Raw genomic sequence first — 22,809 nt, 5'->3', positions numbered from 1 at the left:
GTAAGTCATAAGTATGGATATATTGAAAGGCAGTTTTAGTGTTGTTCAATCCTCTTATAATTTCCTCAGTATATGGAGTATTTACAGTGAATTAGCTGTATGGTAAGTGGGGTTGCAGGCTTTTGCAAATTATTTCCACAACTAGAAGATTCTGAGGTGAATGTTTTTGTTCTGCACATTGCTTTGTAAATAGCAATAAGCTCACAATACTGATTTATCATCCTTCTCAAGTGTGCTACAAGCCACATTCACTTTTTCTTAGACACGCACACACACACAAATTCTCACTTTCCACATATCTTTTGAAGGTCTTCTGTTAAGTCCAGCAATATGAATAAATGTTTAAACATACAATTAGGAGAGTCATAGCACAGAACACACAACTCCCAGAAGAAGAGAATCTTGAAGTGTATGAATTCAGAAATATTTCATAAAGACTGTCATGCATTTGAAAATGTCAAGACCAGAGCTTATTATGAAAGGAACATGTATATCACAATTTTATGTTTCTAAAACGGATGTGTTTGATGGTTAGAATCAGCATTGTTTGGGAACCTGTTAAGAATGCAGAATATCTGTCCTCAACTAGACCTGCTGTATAAGAATCTGCACTTTCTTGAAAATCACAGGTAATTCACCCTCAAAGTTTGAGGAAAAAAATAATATAAAACTATTAATATTTTACAGATGGATTATACTTATACAGAATATGAGAAAAATGATTCCCTAACAATGCAAACATGAAAAAAAATCCACTTTTGGTGACTCTAAGAATTAGTTTATGCTTGTCTTAATTTTTGAATTTAAAGAACAGTGCCACACTGTATTTACATTTTACCTATGAACCTGAAACCTCCCTAAAGGTGGACACTGACATTCAGGTTTGTCCCCAAAATTGAGCACATTTTAAATAAATGAATAAGTAAACAATGTTTTTGTTTAATTTATTCCTGTATTTAAACATTAGAATATTCTGTTCTTATTTGGTTTTGTTATTACTACTGCTCATTTTCTACTATTTATCCATTACAAACCCGCAAAAGTAACATAAATTACATTATAATAACAATGTACTGAAATGAGAAAGTAAAATAACAGAATAATTAGCCAGGTCACACACCTACTTTCAGATCATGAAGATCACTCATTTCATTTCCATGACAAGGTGGACAAACCCTTTCACCCACTCAGGTAAAGTCTGGCATAATTTATCTAATAAGCAATTGAATGTTCCAGATAAAATTTTCTTTTAGCTAAATAGTATGAAACTGAGTTTAAATCAATCACTACTTCTTTAGAGCACTTGATTGCCCTCTAGTGGGGTGAGAAGTTAACGCAGACTCCAAGGTTTTCCAATTGAGAGAACCAGGCTTGGTTCTGGAAACATCTGGGTCATCGGCTAATTCGGTATTTTTCTTTTTGTCTAGAAAATTTCTTGCATGTTTTCATACAAGGTTACAAGTTCTTTGACAACATAAGAATGTGTGTTTTTTCCAAGACCAAAAAGGAATTTGGTTTAAGCTGGAGATTAGTAGTTTAGGGTGGCCACACCCAGAGCAGGTAGCCACCGGCTGGGAGGCCGACTTCATCCAACTTTGGGTGAGCAGCGAGCTAGTGGGGTGGAGTGGGACATACAGTCAGCCCTACACAGAGCAAAAAACAACGGTGATTGATGAATCAGGAATTTTCCTGAAGATGGTCTGGATTCATCAATGACAAAACTCCTCAAATATGTAGCTGATTCATCTTCCATTTCATTTTTAATTGTATAGATTTAACTTAAAATTCTGCTTAATAGCAACTACTAGATATTCACAAAATTTAATTCTTTTGACCCCAAATTATCAAATAAAAACTATTTTATTGTGTTAATCAGCTTTATGGCACTCTGAGAAGACACTTCTTGAATCAGAGGAAAACATAGTCTTTTGCAGTATTTTCATCATTGAGAACAAGCTATTTGACAGGGGATGTATTGTGCCAGATGATCAGATAGTCATTCCACAATCTATCTATTAATAACTAAAAAAACTCCCAGAAACTAAGTAAAATTGTTTTTAATGCAACAAATAAAATCCTGCTAAAAATGTTAATAAGGGCAGAAGCATTTGCTCCAATAAAAATATTTCTTCACCCTTAGAATATAATAATTTACTATAAGTAAATCACATCACAAAACTATAGTGAAAACTGACTAAACAAAATTCTAAATTTTAATATTACAAACCATCTAACCTTAATTATTTTAAATACACTTTCAGATGTCAAACATCACTAGGTATAGTAATTTATACCATCTGCATTGGACCACACTGGGTCACATAAAGCTTACTGCAGGCTCAGCTTACCTCCTATGAGCTATAGACATATATGTAAGACTGATAAGCTATGCTCTTTCAGTTTTATCCTGAAATCCTGAGCAAATCCTCATCTTTTCACTTCATATATCCATTTAGAAAGTGCCCACTTCATTAGAGAAGATAATGGGGAATATGCACCTAGTACAATCATGCTGAATAATTGTTTAATGAATCAGGAAAAAGCTCCTGCCCTGGTGATTAATTGATCATGCTTTGCAACCGGAATGATTTCAAAATCCATTATTTTAATATTGCAGAGGTTGTGCTTCTTTTCGTGATTTCCAAATGCAGCTTACTCATGCCATTTGGGGTGGGATTTTTATTAATGGGACGGTGGCTACCATTTGACAATCCATGTTTCTGTGCAGAATTGAGACAGTATCAATAATCAGCAATTGGGAGAACAGTTTCGCAAAAAGAAGTTAAAATTTTGTGCATAAACTATATTTATATAATTACAGATATAACCTTATGGAATACATAGTGAAGTTCATTACATCTCAATTATATATCTATATTTTCAACCACCGCAACAACAAACAATTCTCTGCGGAGAATTTTCCAGCAATCTTTGACACACATGCCCTGCCCTTAGCAAGCACCTATACATATATCCGATCCACATGTACATACAGAATCCTGACAGGAATCAAAAATATATTTGCTTTATAGGGTAAAATGAATGACCGGACAGCGAATTCTTTTAGGGGGTAGGTAGGGAAGAGTAGGAGAAAGAAAACTGAGTGCAATAAGGGTTAATAATCCTTAATCAAATGCAGTCAACCTTTTGAATAAGGCCATTGAGTCATGAAATAAAAAAAATAATAATGAAATGATTTAAATAATAATGCTGCGGCTGAGTTTGTAGCCGCCCTTGTGCTGCCGAAACCTCTCGGTGGAGGTTAGAGCGCAGACCGAGATCTCCCCCATCTACCATTCTCAGAGCCTCTCTGGGTTTGCGGGTGAATTGCGAATTGTGGAAAGCGGGGGTAGCTCAGGACACTGCGCAGAAACCGGTCTCCCGGGCTGCACCCGCGGGGGCGAGCGCCCAGCTCCTGGAGGAGAACGCAGGGTGCGGCGTGGGCCCTGCAGGGCTGGCTGCGCTCCACGCGCGGGCTCGCCAAGGGCGCCCCCAGCCGGCCAGCGGCTGACTGGTCCCAGCCCCAGCCGGGAGGGGTGGGGCCGAGCTGCGCCTAGATGGAGGAACGAGGGTCCCTCCTAGCGAGACTAGCCAGAGGGTCTCCACCCCAGGAAATCAGAGAACATAGGCGGGGCCAGGGGCTCGGCTGTGGGAAAATAGGCCTGAGCTTCATGGGCTATGAGCGGGCGAGGGGAGAAAAACTCTCGGGGAAAGGGTCACCTCTGCGGTCCTGCGGCCGGCTGGGTGGGGCCGCGCCTTTGTGTGGCCAGGCGGGGCTCGAACAAGCCTTTCTGCAGAGACGCCGCTTGGCTGGGAGGGCTTCCACTTGGTGCGGGGACTCAGGGCAACGCCGGGTGTCTGCGTACATCGTGGGGGTGTCAGGTCGTTCTGGACTGCGGGGCTGCAAAAAGGGGCTCTAAGACTGCAAACCTCTCCCCAGCCCCCTTTCCTCTCCAAGTGTCGGCGCTCCGCAGGGAGGGTGTGGCAGGGCGGAGCTGTCCAAAGCGAGCCCTTTCCGCTGCTTTTTCCCTTCTTCGCTTCCCGCACCGGGTCCCGGGGCAGGGGTGCGTCCAGCCGCCACGGACCGCGAGCCCCTTCCTACTTGTCCACCCCAGGGGTCACCGAGCGCCGGAACCTTGGGGACTCGAGGCGCAAGACCAGTTGGGGATGGAGGCCGTGGATCCGAAATCTCCTTCGGTCTGTGTCTCGACTGTTACAGGTTGAGCCTATGAAAATTGCTGGTATTTGGCCCCGCCTGACCTACAAAACGGTATTTCACGTGGCTTAATTTAAGACCTTGGCCTCTTTTGTATCTGTGTTATTATATGTACACCTAGGCCCCATAAGCTTTTCCCCCAAATGAGTTCAGAGACCTTTATCTGAGTCTAGTCTAATTACCCTATGTAATGTGGTTTTGAAAAGAAAAATGTTAACCTACTCCCCACCCTCCCCCCCACCCCGCAAAACGGAACAATGAGGCCAGGGTGGAGAAGGCGGGGGCAATGGTCAGGTCTCACTCGGAAGCCGAGGCTGGGAGTCAGAGGCGCGGAGCGCGGGGCGTGGCGCTGGGGTCCCCCAGGGCTGGGCTCTGGGTGTCGCTTGGCGCTCCCCACTTGGCCCTCTTTCGGCAGAAGCCGCTGCGCCGGGCGTGGGGGAGGAGTGAGGGCGCCGGCGCGGCTCCGCACAGGGTGGGGCGGTCCGCATTGTGCGCCCAGCGCTGCAGGTGCCTCCCCCACCGCTTCCCCCCGGGACCGCTGGTCCTCACACAAAGAAACCCCACCCCAGCGCCTGTGAAACTGCTGTCCACCCCTCCCCACCGCGCTTCCCCGCCCCTGCAGCTGCCCACCCGCGCCCTCCGTGCCCTCCCTTTCCCTAAAACAAAGGAGCATAGCCCCCACCCCCACCCCAACACCGCGCCCCAGAACTAGCGGTTCCTCCGACGAGACAATGCCGTAAGATCTGCCCCGTTCTCCACTACCCCCGACCCCGTCTCCACCCATCTTCAAACAGCCTAGATGGGACGGCTTTGACTTTGTATTTTTCTTTTCCCTTTTTCCCACCACTCCCTACTCTTCCCCGTTTTTTTTTAAACTAAAGAAATAAAGGACGTTACAAAGCACTTTCTAAAATGTCCCTTAACCCCATTTAAGGCAAACAGTAAAGGTAGTTCCCTGTCCTTACGACTGAGCCCTAATTTTAAATACAGAAACAATAAAATCCTTACCCCCCACCCCCCACGAAGGCAACTTACCTGTTACTATATTTCAAAAGAAATTCTTAGCTTTAGATTTCCAAGGACTCCCCACTTTGCCCTGCCTAAACCCCCAGAGCCACCTTCGTCCTTCCTGGCTCCTGTGTTACCATTAATGGCTTTTTCTCTAAAAAATATTTCCGAATGCCTTCAAAGCTCTAAAAGAGGTGAGAGGTGGGCTCCAGGTCGAGCCGAGGGAGAACGAGGCGCGATGCCTTACCCATTGCTGTTTTAGCCATTGTAGGGATGTGCAGGTGCCGAGCAGTAGCGAAGGCGGAAGGGTCCAGCTACAGCAGCGGAGAGAGCGAGAGAGAAGACTGGATAAGGCACTGAGTCTGCAGAGTGGGACCGTGCGAGAGAAAGAGCAAGAGGCAGGAGCCCATGAATAATTATCACTCAGAAGCTCAAGCAGATTGGCTCTCAAGGTCCCCTGACACGGCTCCCGCAGAGTCAGAATCTCCAAGCATTAAATATTGATCGGCCAATGGTGCTGGAGTACAAAGTACCAGAATGCAGTTTGAAATGGAAATCAGTCCTTTCCTGGCAGCTCCCCCCCGTTTTGGGGGCCTGATAGTACAGTCCAAGTGGAGTGGAGCCTTAGCCCAGCAGCCTCCCAGGAGTGAAGAACGGGGCTGTGCCTACCTGGGAGTCGGGAGGCTAGACTTTGTGCACATGTTTCATTGAACAAATAGACATAAAAAAGGGAAAGGAATTCAGAGACCTGAGAAGTCTTCATGACGTGCTGACTGTTGGAAATATCTGTTTAAACATTGTGGTTTTATTTGTTCATGTTTTCTCTTTCACCTTTGGCCTGTCTTTGGAAGACTCTGGTCTCCCAGGGTGACCCCGTGTCTGGGTATCGTGGGAGCTTGGAGCAGAGCTGCTCGTTGTCCTTTGTTCCCCCAGCACCGCTGGATTCATGTCTTCGGACTCTTAAGGATTTCTCGGCAGAGTGAGACCTGGTGTTTTCTACTCTTGGTACAGAAAGAAGGGACTGCTTGGGTTGCTCGAGAATAGGGACAAGTATTTATATTGTCCTGGAGACCTTGTGGAAGACAGATGAGAGTCAACCTCCGGTGCCTTTGTCCTGTCCATCTGGTAACAGGGAAGAAACAGGTTTACAAGTTGGCTTGAGCATTGGAGGATCCATAGCATAGGTGGGCAATGCCATGCTGCCCTGGAGATGGGGGCTTACATGGATTGAAACCTCCCTTTGCAGGGCACAAAGGAGAACCCTTTACAATGAAAGTTTAGTGAGGATGAAAAGTAAGATGTAGAGCATGTTTTTTGGGGGGATCCAGAAACTCCATTGATATAGGCCAAGGAAAGGTATGAAGTTGCAGGTTGGACAATGTGGTATGTGAGTATCTCTTAAACCAGGTACAAAAAGTGACTTTCCATTGCAGACAAAACATTCATTAATTCATTCTTCCTCACTTAATGAATGACATTCATTAATTCATTCTTTCTCAGATGACTCATGTAAATATTCATTGAATGTCTATCATGTGCCATGCTTTGAGGAGATAGCAGTGAGAAAGATACACAGACTTGTTTTCATAGAACTTTCAATCGGTGTTACTTTAATAGTTCTGTGACTTCTCTCTGATCTAGAGCCATTCAGATACTGTGGTTTTTGACATTTGAAAGATAGGCAAAGAATCACTAATTCCATTGCATTCAAAAGCTAACAGAATTACACATTGTTGAAATCATGAATGCATGAAACCCTGGAAAAAATTTAATCTTATAGAAATGATTAGGATTATTCTCATGAATGAGTAAGTTCTTAGCACTTTCTGTCAAACCACATTTCAAAGTTTCTTTCTAGCCTCATAAATGACATGAAGTTTTGAATGCATGAAACTATTTGAAAAATAACAGGGCACTCTCCTTGGTGCTGAAATCAATTTCTTCACCTCCAATTAGCTTGTGAGGCATTTTAACCCCATGGATGTCTTGTGGAATGATAGAAAACTGCTGGAACTAGAGCAATTTTGACTTGCTGAATCATAGGAATAATAAAAGATAAAGTGGAGATCAATAAAATTATTTCTTGAACAGGGAGGTTAGAAATTATTTTTCCTGTCATTGTACAGGTCTGTGATTATGACACAGCAAGAAAGCATTATGAAAGTTGTCAATGTCTGGAAATAAGTAACCATTTTCTCCCTCTCTATGGGAATTTCCCTCTTTAAGTAAGAGAGCTAATTTTTTTTCGATGGAGTAGTTACCAGTCATGAGGAGTAATCTTAAAGTATTCCTGTTCTCCTCACCATACCCTTTCCCCTCAGGCAATGTGTCATGTCTATAGATTCTTTACCTTCCTTGGAGAACAAGGTCCCTAAGTCATGGCATTAATGTCTTTAACAATTACCACTGGCAGCTGAACTAGATCTATTGCACTTTTGACCACTATGAGTAAAACACAACACATTCTACAGTCTGATCTCTCATTTTCTGGTGAACATTATTTAATGATGGATAGGAATGTGAGAAGGAGGTCAATATACACAGAAGCAAGTGTTAGATATATGACTCCTATTTCTGACTTTTTGGGTACCAGCTACCAAACCTTAGTTAGGTATAATTTTCAAATAATGTTGATCAGGGAGAAGGTGGGCTCATATGATTTATTATAGAACACAAAGATAGCAGGCTATCATCAACTGGCTAAAAAATGATTGAATAAATTCAAAGATCTGACTTATAATGAATGAATTGTTTTTTCTTTTCTTTTAACATACCAATGTCACTTATGGCCTGAGAGAGTACATAAAAAATAAGAACAAAGACATTATCTCATGTTCAATAGTTTATTCATTATTCATTCATTTGTACAGCTAATTCATTCATCCAACAAATATTTATTTAATGAAATTTCAGGCTTTTATATTATGAAATCAGCTTAATTCCTTAATGTCTAAAAAAATAAAATAAAATGAGGAAAAATGGAACCCTCACTTCTTTAAGAAAATGTTATTAATTTTGGAGGATGAATATTTCCTATGTATCAGAGTGCTTTTGGTTGCAAATAGAAATAACAACCCAACTGACTCTGAAAATTAAAGGGGATTTGTCAGTTTGTCTAACTACAGAGGCAGAGTGGGCTTCAGAGTCCTGGTGATGAGAATCAGCTTTCCTTGAAGCAAATGGTTTTGATGGGAATGGATGGATACCTAAAGAAAGTAATAGATACTAGGTCTGTGCAGTGTTAAATATGGGCACTAATATCTATCTTGCAGGATTTGCGATAGACTGAGGAGTTATCGTGTCTAAACTGCCTAAATTATCACAGATATTTAATAAGTCATAGCTACCCTGTGTATAGTTTCTAATGCATTTAAACGTTTTAAGGGGAGGCACTGAGTAGTGTATATCTTTATATCCTTTTTAGTACTTGGCTTCATGATTTACATATTTGAGAGTCAATAAACACTTGTGAAACAACAACAATAAAAATAAAACACTATTGAAAATAATTCAAGATGATTGAACCCAGGGAAGCCACAGTGATGCTTCCAGCCACCCTACTTTGCCTAGCTTGAGCTGGGAGAGGGTCCTGAGCTGTTTGCCATAGTTTATTTGTAACCTGCCCCATTTCCAAAGCATGTAGATGGACAGAGTTCATGTCAGTAGAAGACCCTTATTAATTTTATTTTTTTAATCTTTAACAGCAGCAAGAGGAAGTTGTAGAAATCAAAGATGTGGGTTACAGTGTATTGTGTCATCTCTGTAAGGAGGCCTGAGGTGTTGATTTCTTTCCAAACTGGAGAGAAACAGTTGCTTTGAAGGATTTGCTGATATCATCTAATGGAGTCACAGGATTATTGTGCTATTAATAATCAAGTGTCTGGGAAAGAGTCTTAAAGTCATTACTTTAAGTTATGAAATATGAAAAATATTGTTCGAGTTTGAATGATCATTTTGATCTGATCTTAGTTGATTACAAAGGAAGTTTGTGGGATTTAAAAAATGCCATATAATTTTTTAGGTGGTTGGAAATACAGTTATAACTGAAGATATCTAGTTCCACCTAAAATAGTAACACATGAAAAAATAGTTAATTAACTAACATTTTGATTATTTTGCCATACTTAAACCCTTATAGGTTAATGGAAATTAAAATAAAAAAGATCATATGGCTTTTAATAGAACTGTCCAATATAGTTGACTTAAAAGGAAAGGCATTCCAAGGAGGGAGAGTGAGTGTTCCTTATTAACAACAAAATCTATATCATTTAGGAATTTTCCGAAGTATTGGTTGTTTCTGCAGTGGTGAATGAGCATATCTTATTATTTTCTTCTTAGATCAGTTATTTAAAAATGAAGAATGCTTCATTAATTATTATCTCCCTTTTTGTGCCTAGGGTTTTCTTTATGTCTAAAAGGGACTTGGACATACTAATAATTAGTTTAATTTACCCAGAAGCAAAGTGACTTACTGAAATTAGTAAGTCCTATTGATGGTTTTATGATTGAACTTTTCTGGAAACGAACTTGCTCTAATCATAAGGACTTTATATAAATTAAATAAGTTGAACCTTTATATTGAATTGGTATGTTAAAAAACTATTTGCTACCTTGGCAATAACTACTGTAACTCTTTAATTCTTTCTGTGATTTGACTTACAGCTTGGGTCCAAAAAGAACATTAGTTGGACACCACTGAAGCTGGGAAGCTGATTCCCCTTGGGATTCCACTCAGCATTTTAGTTTACAACACTCAAGTGAGAATGCAATGGAGACAATACTGAATGAAGTGTCTGGAAGAGAAACCTAGAAGTGTGACTCACTACGTTTATCACACAGGCCCTATTTTATTTTATTTTTTAAACAGAAGCCCACTATGAGCATTGTACTTGCTATACATACAGTTAACATTAGTTGCCTAAGAACTTTCTTTATTTTAGATCACAGCTGGAAGGAAGAGGAGGAGGAATTAGGGACAAAACAGCAGAAGCATTTTATTATACTGCCTTCCAGGGATATTTTCCCATTAATCATTTATTAACTCATTCTCTGATCCTGTGAACTTCCCTGACTCCTCTCCTGCTTTATCATCAAATGGAATTGAATTAATAGATGTAGATAGTATTTTTAAAAAGCTGTCTCATTAAAAAGTCCAACTTGACATTAACATTAGCCTTGAGCTCAACTATAGACAATAGATTCTCATTCTATTTTTTCTCATCTTGATGGACTCCTCCATTTTTTTTCAATTACTTCTTCAATCAAAGGCTAAGTAATTACACCAAAATTTTCAGGAGTTCAATTCAGCAACAAAGGAGCAATTTGCAGACTAAGCAGCAAATGCTGCCTATTGTGGCAGAAAAGAAATTGCTAATAAATCTGCTACTTAGAATGTGCAGGAAATGTCCTCTTTTAGAAAGAGGATCCCAAAACCTTGTGCATGCATATTATATGAAATATTCATATCAAAATGTAAGAATATTATACTTGAATTTTTGTGATGAACTATTTCAAATGGACACAATGGGAGATGAAACAGTGAACTTACATTAATCAAATTAAAAAATTATCAAGATTTCCTGTTTCTATTCTTTTTCTCTCTTTTTTTAAATCTTTGCTGAAATCTTTAAGAGGAAATCCCAGATATTATTTAAAATTCTTACATACGTATCTCTAAAAACTATGAAGCATTTTTTACAGAGATGGAATTCTACTATTACACTTACCTTAATAATAATAATTCTTAATAATAATAGTAGAGTCTAGTACCTGGTCCATAATCAGATTTTCATGATTTTCTCAAAAATGTCTTTTTATAGTTTCTTTGTTTGCAGTGGGACCCAATAAGGCCCACACATTCTATTCAGTTTTACATTTCTCAAATCACCTAATTGTCTGGAGCAGACCTCACTTCATTTTTAAATTTCTTGCCGTTAAGTTATTGCAGAAACTGGGTCAATTGCCCTCTGAACTTTTCACATTCTGGGTGTGACTGTGTGCTTCCATGTGGTTACTTAACTTCCATGTTTCTTGTAAATGGAAGTAACTTTTTGAGTCTTGATTAGATTTAGGATCATCTCATCAAAGAGTAGCTCAGATAAATTTAGTTCAACTAAAAGCATGGCTGATATTTGCACACATGTGATAGAGACCAATCATGGAACCAAAGCAAAGAAGGGTTTATAAAAGCAAAACCATAGCCGTATGAGGAACAATGAAATGCTATTTTTTTTGCCCATGGGCAAGCAGATCAGTTAAAACTTATCAGGGGAACATTTTCCTTGAAGCAGATTGACATTTGTCAAGGACTGGTAGATATCAGGAAAGGCAACTTAAGTTATTTATTAGTTTTCTGAGAAATCCTATAACTTAGGTTGACATGGTTTATCTCTGAGCATGGCTATGGCTGGACTTTTGGCTGGACTTTTGTGGAATACTCTGTTGGGGGGCAGTTGTGGATTTTCCTTGGTTCATATTCCTGCTGCAACAAACAAAGAATTGAAGGACAGAGACACAGTTGTGAAACAGAATAAAAGTTTTATTTAAATTTTCTTAAAGAGAGTAAAAGTGCACACAACCTCAGGGAGGAGAGAGGCCCTGAAAGGTTTAAATTTTATTTAAAGAGAGCAAGTGCACACTTGGAGAAAGGGGAGTGTGAGCTACCTTATAGAAGAGGCGTGCTGAAAGGTTGAGATAAATTTTTAAGGCTATGCACTTAGAAAGTGCAGGCAACCTCAGAGAGAGGAGTGCCCTGAAAGATTTAGGGTCTGGGGTTTTATAGGCGGTTGAGGATTTTCAGGAAAGCGACAAAGGGCCAGGTGTGCACCTGCCTAATGGTCTCAGAATGTTCATCGTTGATAAGACATTAAGTTTATTTTTTTTAACTTAATACAAGAAATATACTGCTTTGATTCCTTTCCAGGATATCAGCTTCTGTCTGAAAGCATATCTATCAAGACTGTCTGCCCTGCCTCCAAGGTGGGCTGAACCACTGTCGTTTGATTAAAATGCAACTTTAGCTTTAAGATAGAATTCTTCCTGAATAAGCTGGGCCTTTGAGCAGGCTAAAGTAAATCTTACAATGGCATTTTCTAACTGACACAGTGAAAACATAGGCTATGCTGAGATACTTTTCTTTATGTAGGGAGTATTCAAACTTCTAGGCCAAGCTGCTCCTGGCCTCTGAGCTTTCTCTTTTTAACTTGTTAACTCTTTGAGTCCCTTCTAGTGGGTTTTAGTGGCCTTATTCTCTTTCCACTCTGCTCATATCTATTTTGCTGCCTAACAACTCCTTAGTTAAACTAAGAGTGGGCCAATTTTTCTATTATAATAAATTTTCCTCCTTTTGGTCAAAGCCAGCTGAGTCAGCTGTTATGGCTTCAGCCTTTTTGATACAACACCATTAGCTAGGTGCCAGTCTGGCATAGTGGCAGTGCAGTAATTTTTAAACACCTGTATTTCATTAGTAGAAAAGGCGAGGTATATAAGGACAATCATAAATACCAAAAGAAATATTTGGAATCCCACTTTCCATCTTGTTTTTAATTGGCCTAGAACCATGCAGGAGTATAAGTCCCATGGATCAGTTTGGCCAACCTTAAAAACTATGTGCTTTTTTTTCCCTTTCAGATAAATGACTCCACTTTTCCTGAAGTGTTTATCCAGGCATTAGTTATTGTATTGACTTAGTACTTGGTTGGCCTGTAAATAGTCAGGGACAATTTTATTAGCTGGGACTATATTTTTTTCAGGTTGGGTAGACTTCTAAAGCTTAAGCTCTTTTGCCATTTGGCTATACAGTCAGTTATAAATTCTGGATCATATATTTCAGTTCTAGGAAGAAATCCTCATGATATTTGGTGTTTTGGATCTTTTCTGATAAATTTCCATGTTAGGCTTCCCACCAAAAATATCAGATGCAGAGGGATTTGTTTTGAATCCTACAAAGATAGTATGACCTTCACAAAGTGTAGGTCATATTTTGATGTTACTAGCATGGTAAGCCCATCTAATTATATAGGAAAAATAATTCCTTGAGTGTACATTGAGAGGACATAAAGATGATTAGTTGGTACCAGTTGCTGCCTGACTGTAATTGGTCTAATTCTTGGGAGATTTAAACAGATCATGCAATGGTTCTGAATTGGTTTATGGCAAAATAGTTGAATCACAGTTTGCATTATTAGTCACCTATCTTTTCCAATTCTTGACATCTTATGGGTGACTCTGAGGCTCTGGATATCTAAGTAACAGCAGTAATTGTGGGAGGTCTATAGTTAAATTGAAGAATAAGTGTTAGATGTGTTTAGGTTAATACTTTTTAGAAGAATCTGGGCCATATAAAAAATTCTACAATTGCCAATTTTGGCAGCTGTGGGAATTGCCTATTTATTTCTGTAAATTTCATACTTCTGGATTATATTCTAATGGAATGGATAATCAGGTTGTAAAATCCTTGGTACATTTACATTGGGAAGTATAAATCTATGGATTGTATGTTTTGGAGTTTAAGAACAGCATTAGTGGTTAGAAACACATGTAATGGTCCTTTTGAATGTAGTTCTAAAACTGACTTTCACTGGTGTCATTTCCTATATGATCAGTCAACTGACTGTATATTATATAGGGGTGTGTTCAATGCTATATCTCTAGGAATGCAGTTTGCACCTGTTGTATAAGACTCTGTATATATTCAAAATATATTTTGAAAACACTTGACAAGATCAGGATGAAATAAAGTTGGTGAGCAAAAGAAGTGAGAGGTTATGGAGATTTTGTGATATAGATTTCATAATAACTAAGGCTAGGGTAGAAATTTAGGATAAGAAAGATTGAATTCTTTTGTAAATATTAACCGTTCTGATTTTAAATACTGTCAGTTCATAACTTTTAAACACAGTGCCTTGATTGCATACCCTAAGTTTTAAGACAGCAAAACTGCAAAACAAAGAAAACCCAAAATAACAATAATAAAAAACACTCAAATCCCCCCTAAAAACATCTTGAACTTTGAACACTCTTAAGCGTTTCTTGTTTGTATAGTATGTTGTGGAAATTCTGGAACCATTTTGTATATAGAGTAGGACTTACGGCCTACACTTTGTGAAGGTCATACTGCCTTTGTAGGATTCAAAACAAATCCCTCTGAGTAAATATGATCTGATTGTTGGGAGACAGGCTTTTCTCTGTGGGAAAAAGGAGATGCAAATATGAAATTGGGAAAGGTAGGAAAGAATATTGTGGTATTATACTGGGGTTAGACATGAAGAATTTGTAGTATAAAAGTATATACACATTCACATAAATTATTTAAAATATACCATTTTTATAGTAAAAGTCATTATTTCTTAGTTCTGTCCCCTGAAAGAACCTAGAAGTAATTACACTCTGGTACAATGCACACAGCTAGCACCCAGAGTTAAGGTTTGAAACACCATTCCCCACTGAAAAGAACTAGGGAAGGATGATCTTGTCAATGTATCATGTAGTCAGCGTGGAGAACCATCTACACAGGAAAAAAATTCCTTAAGTGTGCATCAGGGGACATAAATTCGTTGATATAATTGTAGAGAACAAACACTCCAGGTTGATTTGAACAAACCACATTTAATGGTTTCTGAATAGCTTAGATACTTGGTTGACTCCAGGGCTGGTACAGAGAAAATTCAAGATGAGTCTGAAGCACCACATTGTGTCAGAAAGTAAGGAAATTAAAAAAAATAATGGACATTGTAAAAAGGAAATGGGGATCAGCATGAAGAGATCTTTATGAACAAATCTCAGACTGTCTAGCCATCAACATAATTATAGCAGTAATGGGCAAGAACTCATTAAATAATAAGAATCCATGAGTCTACATGGATGCTAAGTAAATAAGTGGGAGAGAAGGAAAAGCTCTTCTTTATCATAGAATGCTATGTAATAAATGCAGAAGGAAAGGTGGAGCTGGAAAAAAAATCACCGTTCTGCAAATACTGGAGTAATAATTGACTTAGGCGAGAATCATTAATAATTGCTAGAATTATAAGGTGAAAGTTTGATGGGAGACAGATAATTAAACTACCTCAGAGTGTTTCACCACAGATTATCTATTAATTACAAAGGGCATACTGATGATTTTACTTGGAGAAACCTCGTGGAAGCCATCTGAACCAAGTGATCAAAGTTAACATCACTAGTAATATGATAAACAAATATCTAGTGCCCCTTCGTGTGGTACACTAAAGACACAGCATCGGTGACTTGGTATTCCTGCCAAAGATGCAAAACATCGGAAAGCCCAGAGTGATGGAGAGCCCATCAAACAACTAGCTTGTATTCTTAAAAAATACCAATATCATAAAGGCAAAGAGTGGAGAAACTGCTAGAGATAAACTGAAGAGACATGACAACTAACTGCAATAGGTGACCTTGGGTTGGATTCTGGATCAAGAACAAAAATTATACAAAAGACATGATTAGTATGTTAAAGGAGATGATTAGTATATCATGATAGCATATCAATATTGGGTTTTCTGAATTTGATGACTATACTGTGGTTACGGAAGAGAATGTTTCTGTTCTTAGGCAATAAACACAAGAGTTTTAGGAATAAAATGTTATGATACCTGCAACCAACTTTCAAATGGTGCAGCATTAGTAATAATTATTCTATTACTTATATGAATACATACACTATATGCAGAGAGGGAGAGAAAGGAGATGGAAACAAAGCAAATGTGCAAAATGTAAACAATTAGTGGATGTATGTAGAGTACACAAGAATTAATTTAGCTGTTCTTGCAGCTTCCCTGGAAATTTGGATTTTTAAAAAATAAAAATATAAAACATTAAATATATTATTAATTCATTTTACCTCCTCAGGGCTTTGAGGCTGATAGTTCAGTGAGAGTCTGTCTGAAAGGACGAATCTTGTATAGTTCAGTATGCATTCCAACCTATAAAAAAGGTAATAACACTAAATATACAACTTTCCCCCCCACAAGTTAGAATAACAGACTTTGAGCAAGGAAAGTTTCAACTTTACCAGAACATTTAACAATTATTACTAAAACCTACTTAAGGCTCTGTGACTTGGGCAATGAAATGAAATGCATTTGTAAATGTCCAAATTTTACTTGAGGTTGGGTGGTGAGTAATGCCCTATCTCTGAATCTTTTCCTGGGTTAAGATAAGTACAGGAAAGGCAGGATTTGGTCACCTGTTGAGTCTCTCAGGGGAAATTTCCCTGACAATATTTTGAACATTTGTGTTGGGAAGAAAGGAACTTGGCTCGGTGTTGCAGGGAAGTCAGATATAGTGAGATGAGAATCCAAAGTCAAGAAAGCAAAGAAAGTTTTAATGCACCTGCAGAGAGTCACAGAGCGGGCTTGCCTAAGGTGAGACAGGCCCAGATGCTCACTCTGAGGCTTCTTCTATGGTTTTGGCAGGGCAGAGAGGTCCTTGATTGACAGCTCTTAAGTCTCTAGGCTTGTTCTGGTGGGTGAAATGAAGACATGGGCTGTGCTGTGCCTGTGCCTCTGATGTTTCTTATCTAGGGTGACCCTGGACATTTCCTGAGTTGCTCTTGGACCCTGTGGCTTCATCTGATTAACTCTTTGAGTCATTTCTGGCTCTCTGACTCAATCTGATCAACTCCCTTAGTCATCTTTGGGAGACCCTCTCTCCTTTCCATACTGCCTAACATTCCCCTCTCAAGCAGTTGGGACCCAAATCATTGGGATGAGGGGCAATGACCACTTTGGCCACTTCCTGCTAGTGAGAGACGGTGGGGTCATTTGGGTTCCTTTACTTGCTGAGTGTCGGGATGGTAGAGATTAGGACAGTAAGGGTGCCCATCTAGGGGTCCCAGGAAGATGGCTGATTCATCAGTTGGTAAGGGTTTGAATCCTTATGACAATAGGATTTTGGCCTCGTTGGACTTAAGTCTGGAAGAAACAAATTAATTAAGATATTTAATAAGTCTGGTAAAAACAGTAGGGCTAGGGAAAGCATCAGTAGGGGTCCTGCTACAGGAAGCAACCAGGATGCCCAACTCCAGATTTGGGACCAGTTGCCCCAGGATTCTGATAGTTGTTGTCAGATACTGGAGGCACGGTCAGAAAGCTTTTTAAGACAGTGTCTCTAACTATGCCAGATTGGCTAGCGTAAAAACAACATTCTTCATCTAGAAAGAGGCATAAGCCTTCTTTTTCAGCAGTCAAGAGGTCCAATCCTCTTCTATGTGCATTGTTACTCTATACAGAGTGTATTAAAACTTACTTTGCTTTTTTGAGTTTGGTTCGTCGTCTCACTGTATCTGACTTCCTTGAGACGCCAAGCCGAGTTCTTTCCTTTCTAACATTTGGACCAATTTGCCTTTGCCATTGCAGGTGCTTGGTGTAGCATGTGTACACTCTAACAAATGTTCTATACAAACCAGTCTTCGTCACACACGCTGCTTCTGGAGCCCCACAAAGCTGCAGTTATGAACAACTTGAAATTCATATCTATTATTGGCAAAGATTTTAATGTAAAATTTTAAATAAGGTATCTTCTATAAACAGAGTGCCCAGCACAAAATATACATTGATTATTTTTAAGATATACTTCATCAATAAATAATACATCAGGGTTTCCAGGAGGAGAACATTGGTTGAGTAGGGGTGGGTCATTTTGGACAAGTATTAATTTTAACATTTTATTCAGTTTTTTTGAGATATAATTGAGATGTAACACTGTGTAAACAATATGTACAGTGTGTTAATTTGATGCACTTAACATATTATTGCAAAATGGGTGCAAAAAACACCCTTATGGTGTTAACTAACCCCTCTTACAGACCACCTAATTACCATTTCTTTTTGTCCTGTCAAAAACCAAACTCTGTATACTGAATAAAACAAAGGAGAAAGATGAGCATTTTGACCTACAGGCTGGGAAACTCAAGGCTACCAAGTATGAGAGCAATGAGTTCTGAGTTGCTCACAGACTAAGGGGTTTTTATGGGTAAATTTGGAAGTTATTTGGCTTTATCAGCTGATTTTTTGCCCTCTGGTCTTCCCTCTTGGACTCAACTGAATCAGGAAAACGAGGAAGAGATGGTGTTGAACAGACTTGTTGTTTGGGTATTGGCTGCTGCCCTCTGTGAAGAGTTGTAAATTCCTGTAACCTTATGTTGAACTTCCTTTATGCACCTGTGTTGACCGTGTCTATTTTGTGCCTGACATAAGTGACCCTTTTAGTTTGTTCTACAGTGATGAGAACACTTAAGACCTGCTCTCTTAGCAACTTTAAAATATGCAATAGAGTATTAGACAACTGTTAAACAGTCATGGAATTCATCTTTTCCGGGAAGTGAAAGTAAGGTAGCTGGATTTAGTCTGGGTCAGCATTTAACTACTATATGGGAGTCAAATAAAGTAGAATTTTGCAGGTGGCAATCAGGCTGACTGAGAAGTATTGGGTGCTATTTTGGAGTAATGAGTCTTGTGCTCCATTAGGGAGTCACAGCGGGAGAGGAGAGGCTAAAACACTCTGCTGAGATCTTAACTAGTTAAGCTGCTGCCACTCCTACATGTAAATGTCAGGGATAAGTCTTAGCTACAGGATCCAGGAAAATGCTTCAAAAAAGGCAATGGGCTTATGACAAGGTCTCAGTTTGGGAGATATGTGAAAGCCCAAAGCACCCCCCTTCTTTTCTTTTATGTATAGCAACAAAGGTTTTATGTAGTTGGGATGTCTGAATTCAGAAACTGTGATGTCTGCTTAAGAAAAAAAAGGGACTTTTCTGATTCTAGATCCCAAGAGAGGGTCTCTTGGTCATTTATTTTAGTTAGCTTTCATGGTGGATGAGATGATTAATATATGAAGAAATCGTATTTCAGATATATCCAAAATACATCCTTTATAAGGTAAAACAGAAAACCAAGTGGCCTATTTGAGGAGCATCAAGGATTGTTTGAGTGTAAAAGATATCTTCAGAATCTTAGCATTCTGAATTTGAGATCTCCACTTAGGAAAGACAGCATCAAATAAAGACAGCATCAGAGGAAACTGGTCAGTACATCAATAAATTAGCATACATCATATATGCCTAAACATAGGAAATTATAACCTGGTTTGGAAAAGGCAAATTATTTAAAATAAATACAGTAGCAAGAAGCACTAACAGATACTAGAAAACCATAGCTTTTACAAATTATGCTCAAAGAGCAACATTTTTCTGAAATCTAATTTATAAGCTTTCTTGTTTTCTAATTAAAATATCTTTCTGTATATGCATTTAAGCATGCACAAATACACATAAAATTACATAAGTGTTTAGCATTTAAAAAATATTAGCCTTATCAGTATGTCCAGCCATATAGCAAGAATTTGCCGTCCTAATAAGATTGCATTGATTCCCTTGATAAACAGATAAATCACCTCCACCATTTAACCTAACGGTATCTTTTTGCAACTACCAGATCAGCTGTGATTTGCTTCAACTTAAAAAAAGGCAACTTCAAGTCATTCACAATTATGGAGAAAACTGGGAAGTAGGTAATTGAGAACTGTCATACACAAGCATCTTACTTTGCTTAGAATTATTATCCAAACTTATCCTTATGGAATTTTTCTGTATTTCTATGTCCAATATTAAAAGCTCTTCAAACTTTAAAAGAACAAAAGTTCTACTTAAAAAAAACAATTTGCTAGCCTAATGTAAACTAATATTCATTTGCTTTTTATCTTGTAATTTAGCAACCAATCCATTATGATTAATAGTTAAATTTGTTCTTTCCTTAAAAATTTCATCTCTTTCAAGTTCTTAAAGGACAAGATTTGTAAAAACATTTTTACTTTTCTTTTTTGGGTGTTTTATTTTTCTAGGCTAGTTTAAATAAGGGCTTATTAGTATATTAGTCTTTATAAGACAATCATTACAGGAGTTCCTCTCAAATTGAGAGCATTTGTAATCTAACTTATTATTATTCTCTGTAAAAGACAAAGGTACACCAATATGATTGCTTAGAATATGTTTCATGCTTATTCAATGGAAAAGTCTTATCATATTCCTGGAAAAAATTGGGACTTTTTTCCCCTCTTTCATTCTGTGCTGTTTTAAGTACTTTTCCAGTAATACTTCTCCAGATCATGCTAAGGACTCAACTTTAAGTTTTATTAATATGTTGCTGTTGACATGAAAAGCTTTCTTTATATCTTGATTTGACTCATTTTGTATATTTCCATGGATTCTTATTTATTTTGTGAAGAAAGGAGAAAAAGTCACATACCTAAAAAAGTTCAGATTTCTTGGGAGGCCATGGGTATTTGGACAGAAGTGATGAATCTTATTTTGTCTGCATTTCCTATTCAGCATATTTATACAATTATTGTACAAAAATTAGAGTTCTTTGTTTTTCAAGCAATGCAAACATTTATATTACTCCCTTATTACACTTGTCTATAGGATTTATAAGTTTTCTCTTTCATTCTTGACACTGGTAATTTGAGTCTGTTCTTTTTTTCTTGGTTGTATTGGCTGTTGGTTTCACTGATTTTCCCATTGTATTTTTTGCTTTTTTACTTCATGAATTCTGTACTACTTTCTCTATTATTTCCTTCCTTCAGCTTGATTACAAATCTCAGGGAAAGCTACCTATGCTGGAGATGACTGACTGTTATTTGGGAGGGCATTTGCCTTCTGACTGTGGAATGTGGGTGCTTTATAAATTTCTGGGTAATGGCTACTAGACACATGCTTTTGGTGTCTCCCTCCTAGTTAAGCCAGGAATGCCCCATTCCCTTCATTAAATTTCCATCATGGATGGTACAGTGTGCTTCAAACCACAACACATTAGGTGCATGCATTGTCTGAATTTTTGTGATGCTAATAATGGTCAGTGGGTTTCGAGTGGTGGCAGCCTGATCACTCCATTGTAAACATCCCTGTCATCTAATGATTTCATCTACTGATCATTTTCTGAATCTGTTATTTCAGTTGGAGTTAAAAAATATAATTTTAAGACTTCTATAATTTCTACATAACAATCCTATAATTTCATCCACACCGTCCTGTAAAGAAGAACTTTCTCTCATCAAAAAGAATTATTTGAATATCTGAAATATAACTAATATAGTGAAGGCAGAATGGACACTTAGTTTCATCCTTTTAATTGATATATTTTGAAATCAGGATTTTAAAATGCTACCTATTAAATGTTTCATTTTTTGCTTTTTTATTATTTGCTCATTTAAAATATATCTATATTCAGTATGTTTTAAGCAATTACATTCATTATTATATCTGATACTCAAATCATCTCAAATTTGGCCAATAGGCACCTATCATGTTAGCTATTGTGAACTTTGGAAATGACCATTTGACTTTGATAATTTCCTTGCTTCTTGATACAGAAAAATGTTCATCTTGTATATTTCTAGGCCCATATTTAGAATCAGCTATTCCTCTAAGGTCCCTGAATCCTTTTAGTAGGAAATGGCATTTAGAAACCATAATCTAGGTGCTAGGTATGCTCAGTGCTATTTGGTTATCATTGCTTCTAGGCCTCTTCAGTGGATAGAGCTAGGAGTTTGTGTTTTCCAAAGGAGAAAAATACCATGAATTTTTAATGATATTTCAAATTTGGATTTAACATTGAAATATTTAAGTCCATTTTTAAAATTTTATACTAGTATTCCTTTTCTCTTACATGGAATTTTTTTACTGTATAATGATATTAACTTTAATTATGTATTTACATGTATACATATAAATAAATTACATATTTGTATGTGTGTATATATATATACATATAAAATTTCAAAATAAAATTAACAATATTATTACCAACAACTGCACTATTATTAATATTTCTTTTGAATTCTTATTTGTCCATGGCATTTTTTTATATCCCACTAAGTATGAAAAGTCAAAATACTATGTGGAAAATGAACTTTTTTGTGTGTGTGCTTATGTTTCTAACTTGAAATATAGTTTGGTTCATTTTTCATATTCTTTTCATATCTTTTCAAGAGTCCAGTCTCTTCCTTATTCTTCCTTCTCCTTTTCTATAGCTCTACCTTTTTCTGTATAACAAGTTGTGATTAATGTAAGTTTAGTTCAAAAAATTCTTTTTCTCAATGTAATTTGCCAAATAAATGCAAATTCTTTTCTTATACAAAAGCATACTATTATGCTATTTTGCCTTTTTTTCTCTATCCACTTAATTATATATCCTAGAGATCATTTCACATCAGTGTATAGACATCTTCTTCAGGCCTTTCCATTACTGTATATTTAATTTACCATAACTTATTTAGCCAGACCTTACAGATGGACATTCAAGTTGTTTCCTTTTTTTTCGGTAATAAGAATAATTCTGCAATGAACAACCTGTACAAAAAAATTTCACGATTTGCCATTTCTTGACAGATACCTAGAAGTGGAATTGCTGAGTCAAAATGAAAATGAATAAGTAATACTAGTTTTTGCCAAATCCCCCTTATCTCCTTTTGCAATCTTTTCTCATATTCCAAGCTTCTATGGGACTGCATCATCACAATAAAGTAATATACCATCAAATTTTTGCATTTTTGCCAATATTATATGTGAGAAGTAA

At 37.8% G+C, this 22,809-nt stretch overlaps 1 protein-coding gene across 1 annotated transcript in view; it reads right to left on the bottom strand.

Annotated features, from left to right (window-relative positions):
- STMN2 (stathmin 2) overlaps nucleotides 1-5,675 on the bottom strand; it is a 51,671-nt gene extending 45,996 nt beyond the window's left edge. The window contains exon 1 of the mRNA XM_036998297.2: nucleotides 5,472-5,675. Within this exon, the coding sequence (XP_036854192.1) occupies nucleotides 5,472-5,490 (19 nt within the window). The 5' untranslated portion in view covers nucleotides 5,491-5,675. The remainder of the gene's footprint in view (nucleotides 1-5,471) is intronic.
- Nucleotides 5,676-22,809: the final 17,134 nt, after the last annotated feature.

Source organism: Manis javanica, chromosome 2 (assembly GCF_040802235.1).
Source record: "Manis javanica isolate MJ-LG chromosome 2, MJ_LKY, whole genome shotgun sequence".
Classification (NCBI taxonomy): Eukaryota; Metazoa; Chordata; class Mammalia; order Pholidota; family Manidae; genus Manis; species Manis javanica.
Note: the sequence above shows the minus strand (reverse complement) of the source record. Positions and strands in the feature narration are given on the sequence as shown.